The sequence below is a fragment of the Nestor notabilis genome, unplaced genomic scaffold (genome assembly GCF_000696875.1).
Source record: "Nestor notabilis isolate BGI_N333 unplaced genomic scaffold, ASM69687v1 scaffold15739, whole genome shotgun sequence".
Lineage (NCBI taxonomy): Eukaryota > Metazoa > Chordata > Aves > Psittaciformes > Psittacidae > Nestor > Nestor notabilis.
The window spans coordinates 1-9364 of record NW_009943366.1 but is presented as its reverse complement, the minus strand read 5'-3'; the positions used below and the strand labels follow the sequence as shown (position 1 = coordinate 9364).

Sequence of the window (9364 nt, the reverse complement as noted above, 5' to 3'; positions counted from 1 at the left end):
AGAAAACCAAACATCCCCCCAGTCCCCAGCAACTGACTCAGTCTGGTATTGGTTGAGGTATCATAGCACAGTTAGGTTGTTCTTGGTTTGTCCTTACAAGTGCTTTACTGGAAAAAGCCTGAGTTAAAATCAGTTCTGCATTATGCAGAACACATTCCCGAGAAGTGCTAAGATGTACTGTCACTAGGTATCTTGCAAAACTCCACACTAGAAGCAATGGGGAGATCCATGTTAAAAAAAAGAAAAAGAAACAGGAATAGCACAATGTGGCTGATATCATGTTGTCTTGTTTCTAGAGTAGAGATCAGAGGCTGCTATGAAGGCAAGCCCTTTTGCAATTGAGTGCTCTGGCAATTACACAATTGTTCTTGTCCTGGAAAATTTTGCCTGAAATAGGTCTGCACTGGTCTCTGGCTGGATCCCACTGAAATCAGTGATAGCTGTGGCAGTGGCCCTATGGGGTCCTTGGGGGGGATTTTACTGATATTCTCTTAACTCCTTGCCCATGTCCTTTTCTGGTATAAGACCTGACCTCCCTTCTGGAGGTCGTAGGTGCTCAGTATTTTTAGGGATTTCTCCCTATTCATTTTTTTTAAATTCTGTTATCAAATTAGAAGCATTCCGATTGAAGATTTTCACTTAATTAATAACTGGATAAACCACAAAACTGGCTTCCCCCATCTATACCTGCCAATTGATCTGGCGTACTAAAGACTGCAAGAATCCAAACGGAAAAATAGAACAAGGTTATTGGAGTAAATTTTCAAAGTGAAATCTGCAGCTGAATTCCTGATGCATGTCAAACAATAAGCAACCTGAACTGACCAGATGTTTCTGTATTTTTATAGGGAAATACAGGTAATGTTTTAAATGTGGGGTTGGGGGTTTTTTTGAGGGAAAACGTGGGCAGGAATAGGGATTCTGCTGCATTTGAAACAAGGAGCTATTACCCTGTTGAACAGAAATACACTATACACTTCTGTGTACACTTTTAATTTTTTTGCTAATGCTGATTAGATGATCCAGGAAATTAGGGAAGAAGATGGATTCAGTGTGGTTGTGCAGACCCAAATAAATGCACATTTTAAGTTGTATTTGGCTCCAGAAAATATTAGAGTCAGTAGGAATGGGCTTTGCCTTTGTTATTTAAAACCAAATAATCCATCTTTCTGCATCTTAAAAGGGGCATTCTTTCCCAGGTTTTCAAGTAAAAAGCCAGTAGGATATTTTAACGATTTAATGTGGTCACAACACCACAATGCTCTTGATCGAACATTTTCTCAAAGTAAATCTAGCAGTGCTGAGATTTACTGCTGCTCCTGAAGTATCAACATAATTATGTAAGCGTGTGCCAGCAGCGTGTGCCTGTGTTGGTAGCTCATGTGCAGCAGCACACACATTGCTAGCTGTCCGCAGCACACTGAAATCTGAGATTTATTGCATTTACAAAGGGACATTACAATGCAATTTTAACTCACTGTCATTAAAGGGTCTTACATCATAAGCAATCACTGCAAAAAGCCTTGAACCGAGATTTATTCTTAATTTTTATAGCGTGATTTATTGAACCCCCATTATGTCTTATAAATCATATCTGAAAGAAATGAAAGTCAATTAGGGCCTGGCCCTTCCACCTGTACCCCTGTTGGGTAGTACCTTGTTCTCAGCCCGAAGGAAATGGGGATATTCCTGGAGTAAGCTATCACTACAAGAGTAGGAGTAAAGATAGCAAAATCTGGGTCCTTACTGAGCACAGGAGATGTAAAAATTATTCCAGAAATGACAGCATTTGGTTTATATTCCAGGGGAGGGGGTGGTTCTCCATAGATTTCTCTGATTCCATCCGATCCTAACACTTCTATGTACCATTTGGAGTGAATCACATATTTATGTAATGCAATATTCAGTAGAGGAAAGCCTAGTCAGCCTTCTAATACTGTTCTTTCCTCAGATCAAATTCAGCTATAGTAACTGAGAAGCTAATTGTAATACAATTGCAAAGATCTCAAAATGGCTGATCTATTAGTCTTATCCCCCAAGAATGCACTGAAATTTCATAAAATCAAGCTTATACAAAATGGAAACTCAGTTTTGCCATCTGTTTTTGCATGAGAAAGAATTACACACTTGATTATCAATTAGGGCCCCATTTTTCAATCTGAATATCCCTGCTAGCCCTTTTTATTATGAAATGCAGTGCTTGGATATGATTTGGTTGAACATTCATTTGTGGTTTGAATGGAGATGTATTCTGTAGTCCTTTGCAGTAAAAAAATGCCAGTAAGATCATGAAGAGCTTTGTCAGTATTAGAGCTCTGTTTTTTGATGCAATGTGCTAGAGATGCTCATGTCTTTAAACAATCATAAAAATATATATTTGAATGTGCATGTTCCTAATAAATTGCTAAGATCTATTGCACTTCAGTGCTTTGGAATGGAAATAAGCAACGTCCCAATTAAAAAAAGCAGTACACTGCAATTAATTTGTTATCCTGAACCATACTGCAGGAAAATTCATTTCTATCCTTCAAGTCAGTGGTAATTTTGGCACAGAATTTCAGTAACAGTAAGGCTGGGCCCTCTGTTGCTTATTTGCTAACATCTCTCCTTATGTTAAAAGAAAGGCAGTATGTATAGACTTTACTAAAGTACTACTATAAATATACACAGATCAGTCACGTATTTTTGCAAATGAGAAAGCCGAGTACCATTGAATACTAGATGGCACAGCAGAAGGAAAAACGAGATGGGAAAATAGTTTTTCTAGGTATAGTCTAATATATCACCTTTTTGTGAGCCATTCCAAAATAGAAGTATTATGACTGATCCATAGATCTTTTTGTCCTTTGTCTCATAATAAACCAACAGAGAACACCAGTATTTTGTTGCCTTTTTTTCCTAACCAATATAGTCAATGTCGGGAGAAGGGCAAAGATAATAATTGAAGACACATAGGGATGGATTAGAGAGAAGGGACCAAATATCAGCTGAAACCAGTCACTAAATTCATATTGATTTCAGTGGCACCACAGTTACATTTTCAGAAGTATTTTGGGATGGTTTAATTTTGAAGTCCTTCCTCATATGGAAATCCCACTCAGCCTTGTAGGAGGTGGCAGTGATAGGAAGGTATATATATGTGTATGCATATGATGGTATGATCCATAGAATCACAGCCTGGGCTAAATCAAGTAAATTTTGTAACCTAGAAACATTAAAATTAAGTAAGATGAAGAAAAAAAAAATAAAATGGCAACAGATGCTGTTCTTTTTTTAAGGTTTTAGAATAATAGAAATAAAAATGGAAATAGGCACATGGATTTAAAAAAGCCTTCCTTGAATTAAAACTGCGAAGTCTGTACTAGCCAGCCATGTATTTGTCAGGTGGATAACATCATCCCTCTCATCTCCCTGTGAGGTTGTGACTTCAAAGAGATTGTAAGATGTTCTGGGCAGACATATCTTCCTGGGCGTTTCTGAACAATTCAAACCAATGAAGTCATGATTCTGCATGGCTGTTATGATCCTTTTCTTTTCTTTTTTTTTCCTTCTGTGGTAGTTCAAAAATGTATTGCTTTGCAAGTCAGAGGGACAATTCTTGGGAGTTATTTGTGTGTGTGCCTGCTTCCACTTTGGCTTAACTCGATAGGGACTGAATGTGGGACTTGGTGTGAGCACTGAACACTTCCTAGCTAGCATTGCAAAGGCTTCTTCAGACAGGACGCAGAGAAGACTATACCATGCTTACTAATGGGTTATATAAGTATTTGCAGTAACGTGTCCCTAGATGGTAGAAAATAGGAATAAAATGGGATTTTAGGAACTATATTAATAATGAATGATAGAATGGTAGTTAATAGATGTCTAGCTGTAATTCCATTATACTACAAGTGCAGCGGAAACTTCATTTAATGTGGAAAGATTCTCATTTGTCCCGAGCTGTAATGCAGCGTGCAGTTAAAATTAGGCTGTCTTGTTAATTGTGAAAGTGTATGGTGAGAATTACTGCAGCCAGCTTCAGTGCAGGTATTAGATATGCCTTTGCAGGGCAGACCTTGCAGAAAGGCCCAAGGTGGGAGACCTCCAGCAGGGCCCCTTTGACGAGATCACTTTCTGGGAAGAGGGGTGTCTGTGGGAAAGGGATGGCTGTGGGGTAGCTCTCCTCCTTTCTCTCCCTATCTTCCTGTGCTCAGCAGGATGCCCTGAAGCACTGACCATGGAGCACTCCTGTGTGTTGTGTCCCACCTCAGATGGCTGCAGAAAAAGCTCCCCTTGTAAAGGGTCATGAGTATCTATTCCCACTCCCTGGTACTCTCCCCAGTTCCAGAGCGTAGCTACGCTAGGCCAGGGTAAAGGAAAACACCCCAACCATTAAGCCTCCAGGCAGTATGGTTATTCAGGAACTAGGATTCCATAAGCCGCCTTATACCTACAGGATGTAGTTTATAGGGAGATAAATCAGTTTAAATGAACACAGCTAGATTGAAATGCTCTTGAATGTACAAAAGAAAGCTGGAAGAAATCCCTAGGGAATAACCTTTTCTTAGCTCTTCCCCACTATTCTTTTTCCTGTCTCCTTCTCAGTGTCGGAAACTTGTCCTTCAAAAATCACCCTACTGAGGAAAGCAGATTGTTGTGCAGGACGTGAAGGGAGACTATGAAGGAAGGGTAAGTGGGAGATTTGCCTTTCCTCTTCCAGATTAGAGCTGTATAGCATATGCTAGGATGTCAAGTCAAGCTGTTGAGGACTTTCTATAGGACCCCTACCAGCTTTTATTTAAAAACAGTAAAAATGTTTATTTGGAAAGACTACAAAAGCTTTCCCCGAGGGTTCTTTAATGAAGCTTAACTGCCCAATTTGAATATGAACACTAGTGCAGAATCTCAGCTAAAGCTCTTGGTTCCCAAACAATGACTAGCCTAACTCTGAGTTAACACAAACACAACCTTATCCTGCTGGGGAGGAGGAGGAAGGGGTCAAAGTTGTTAGATACCTGCAGGACAAACTCCAGGAAGTCAGTGGGAACTTTGCTAGTGTAAAACCAGCATGACAGATTTACATATAAACGAGAGAGAAAGCTAAGAGATATTTTTCACACATTTGTGTACTGAGGGACCGATGAAGTCTAACGAGTGCAGAACGCAGGAATTTCAGTGTAACTCTCAGATACGCTGCTTTAGTGTATCTGTGTAGCTTTCTTCCTTTGCATCTACACAAAAAATAAATTTTCAAAGACAGTTCTAATAAGCTTTAGAGAAACATTTCTCCAATTTAGGTACACAGTATCCATTGATATGCAGTGATATTTATCTGCCTGATCAGATGCTTTTGAAAATACGCCTGGATGCCTGTCAATTTACACATGCACCCAGTATCTCTGCAAATCTGATCTTTTCCATCACCTTATCTGTTACTCTTTTCAGACCTCCAGGTACCAGACTTTGCTTCCATTTATCCAAATGTGGATTCTTTAAGTTACAGAGAAGTGTAACACCCGTTTATCTTACTAAGGTAGGTGCCTAAGGCAATCTTGTGATTTGAAACAAGCTACCTTTTCTTACTAGATTTAGAAGATACTGCAATTTTTTAAAGTCTCATCTTTTTAGAAAAGAACTACCTTAGTTAAGAAATTAGTGTTTAGAAAAATAGAATTTAATTAAACTCAGACACTATTGTTTTTACAAGAGACTGTTGACTATGTTGCACCTAAAGGCAAACAACTAGTGACTGGGAGCGTATGCTTCATCAAAGTAAGTTTAGAAATAGACAAAATTTGCAGAGTTAGCCGATTTTGCCTGATATACACAAATGCTCTTCTAGTCTTCCCTGGCCATCAACAATGAGATCAGATGTAATTTAGTATGAGTTAAGTGCTAGTGAAGCAAAACAGTCAAAGGTACTTGTATTTGTAAGCAGTGTCCATCAGAATGCTCCAAGAATGACTAATTTGATCGAATGCTGAGCTTTCCATAGACAGTTCCTAAGCATTCATTGAAACAGTGTATGAGACATAGTCCAGAGAAATCTTGCTTTATTCAGGTATGCAGGTTTTCATTTCATCTTAATATTCATATACTGTATTCCTTTTACTTGCCCAAGAGTAACAGTATGATGGTTATGTAAACTGATGCTTATATTAAGATGTTACCTTGACGTGCATTTTGGTGCTATATGTAGACACCAAACATGTATACAATAACCACCATTAGGACAAGTCTCAGATCCAATTAGGATGACAATTTTTTGTGATTTTTTTTTTGACAAAATGGCAATCTGCATTTAAATTTTTGCATGACTGAAATACAGTTTGTAATTGAAAGTAGTGTAGACAATTAAAAGTGAGGTAACAGGGGTTCTACTTATGATTGCTTTAATATACCATGCACTTTTTAATGATGCTATCAATTATTTTACTGTAAATTAGCTACTTTGAGGTCTTTTTGCAATGTCTGTGTTAGGTTACAGGAGCATAAATCAACCTCCCATCTCTTTTTACATCCATAACCATAACACATGGCTTTTATTAGAAAATGTTAAGTGTCTTATAATGTCTTCTTAATGGACAGTGTATGCATGTGTTGATGATGAAAGCCATCTTCCTTCATGCAAAATATTAATGCATATAGGCCTTAGTCTCCATAGATACAAGTTAAAGAATCATATTTAAGCCATGAAATATTCAGTATACACTTCAACTTTGCCCAGAATTCATATTCCTCTAGTTTAACAATACTTTAAGGAAAGAACGACTTAAAAGTAAATCGAGGGTTGAATTCTACCAGGTACACACATGTAATTGTGACAGCATAACAGCATAACATCCACTGCAAAAAAACCCACAACCCAAATCACTTTATAAAATGCCTACTCCTAAATGAAAATACCCATAAAGAATTAGAAAATGGATTTTATGTCCTCCTAGAATTCCAGATTGTACATCACAAAGACTCTTAGTATTGGTTATAGATTTTGTCCTCCAACCTAAAATACCACAGTGCTTCCAAGCAGAAGGGGTTTTAAGTCCTTTTCATTGAGACAACATTATCACTTTGCCTTTTGGACCATTTCACAAAATCTTGGACAAGCACACTGCTTTGACTTGAAATGTGTTTTACCAACAGATTCCTGGACACCACAGATCTGCTATTCAAAACAATGCCTGCTAACAGTGGGTTTGATTAAAGGAAGCTAACTAAGCCTTTTGAAGGATATCCTCCAGCCTTCCCTCTGTTTCCATGTTCTCTTGGCAGAAATCAGGGATTTGAAAGCTGCAATTCAACAGCATCATCCTTTCATCTCATGGTAAATATTTTATTATTCCTTTATACCCTATGCTGTTTAAAGGAATTCATTTAAAATATTAACGTCTTTGTTCAGGGAGGAAGTCTCCAAAGGGTATGCAAACAAAAATCTGTAGAAATGCACCAAGATTTAACTCCAGGCTCTACTCCAGCTTTCCCCATTCATTCAGTCTGCAGACTTGGCGGCTCCCGGCTGAAGATCTCTGCTCAGACCTCAAGTCTCCAGCAGTTGCTCTTCCACCACCCATTCATACACAACCAGTTCCCCTGTCCTTGCTGTCAGCATTTCCACTTCCCTTTCCTCCGTCCGCCCAATTTGCTCCCTAATCTGATCTCACTGCTTTGATCCTCCTCAGGAACACTGATCATCCTCCCACACCGAAGCACCACTCATCTCTACTGAGGGCTGGCAGCAATTATGCCGTAACAAAGGTATGTCTAAAAGAGGAGTAAAATCTACCCAAACCAATTTCTTTGCAAAGGCACTATCCTTCATCTGTTTTCTTGCTTATCAATGTGGTTATCTTAGGGGTGAATCCTGCCGCTGTTCCTGAAGTAAAGGCTTTCTTTACTTTTGACTTCAGAAGCAGAATCAGGCCCTAATTAATGTAATTATCCTCATATGTAATAGCATGACAGGTACCTACTTAGATGAGTTGGGTGACTGTTAAAGACCATCTTTATCCACAGCTACGCTGTGAACTGCACCAGTGTGCATTCACTTTCCAAAACAACTGCAGGCACCAGGAGGGGAGGAGTTGTCCTTCAGTAGCCAGGCAAGAAACCCGTCAAACACAGTATCCCTTCTACATGAATGAACCTTCTCCTCTGATTAATACTTTGCATTTCCCACAAGGGAAGACAGTGAGGAGGTAAGTGAGCAGCTGAATTACCCATTCTCAGAGAAGCATGATCATAAATATTTAACTTGGTATGTATGAGAAAAGAGAAAGGAACAGACTCCCTTTCCAGTCCAGGCTGAGAAACTCTCCAAATCCCCTGGTTGCCCAGGGACTGCCTGCTCCCATGATTGTTTCTCCATCTTGTAAAGGGGAGACAGCCGTTAGCTCATATGAGGGCTGGACAAGGTGTCTGTCCTTACTGAGGACAACTGACTGTAAAAATCTACATGGAAGGAAATTACCTGGTATAATGGAGATTTCCCTGGCCCGTGAACAGGACCCTGCCCCAGGCTTTTTTGGGTTTTTAGGAGCCAGTTAGAAAATAAGGCCCTTGTGAAGCCCACAGATGAGTACACGAGCTCATGCCTTGGTGTCCACTCATGCTCCATGCACGGGGCCTGCTTGAGAGTGTGGGTTATGTCCCCATAGCCCTTGCCTGGTTTTTGTATGGCCACACACATGGATGGCTGCTCAGCTGTGACAGCAGGGATAACCCTGATGATGCTGGGAGGAAGTGGGGCTGAAGGGAGGTTCGAGTGTTTTGATGAGCGTGCTGATTGCATAGCTTACCCTTGCATATCTGGAGGAGTAGGGATCCTCAAAGAGCGCCCAAATGCGGGGCTGCCACCGTCTCCAGAAGCCCCCAGACCTGCCATCTGGGGAGTCACTAAGTGCTAGGCGTTTTGTCATCTCCAGCTCCTCTTCACCATCACCAGAGTCTCCGGTGCCATCTATGTCTCCGTCCTCAGCGCTGCTATCCAGGGGTGCCCCACCAAAGCTGTCCAGAGCCTCTTCGGCGTCGCGGTGCTGCCGGTAGGTCATCCAACAGCAGGGCTCCACATCGGTTTCATCAATGCCCCAGAAGGCCAGCTCCTCCTCATACAGGGGCCCGCACACGTCCGCGGGGCAGTGCAGCTTGCCAGTGCGGTAGTAATTCAGGATGTGGGCAAAGACGCCCGGGTGCCGGTCAAAGAAAAACTCATCCGTGCGGGGGTCATAGTCGAAGTGGCTGTGGGCATCGGGTTCGGCGATCCAGGCCAGCCGCGTGCCGGGCAGGGTGCGTAGGGTGCTGCGGTAGGTCTGGTGCCTAGTCCCTCCCACGTTGATCACAATGCGGTCGCTCTCGTCGCCCTGGCCCATCTCGTCTCTTATTAGGCATG

General features: G+C 40.9%; 1 protein-coding gene across 1 annotated transcript; it reads right to left on the bottom strand.

Moving 5' to 3' along the window:
- Nucleotides 1-8675: 8675 nt before the first annotated feature.
- LOC104411468 (potassium voltage-gated channel subfamily C member 1-like) lies at nt 8676-9358 on the bottom strand. Its single transcript, XM_010021889.1, has one exon. It carries the CDS (start codon nt 9342-9344, stop codon nt 8676-8678), a length of 669 nt encoding a protein of 222 aa, XP_010020191.1. The 5' UTR covers nt 9345-9358.
- Between the last annotated feature and the right edge of the window lie 6 nt (nt 9359-9364).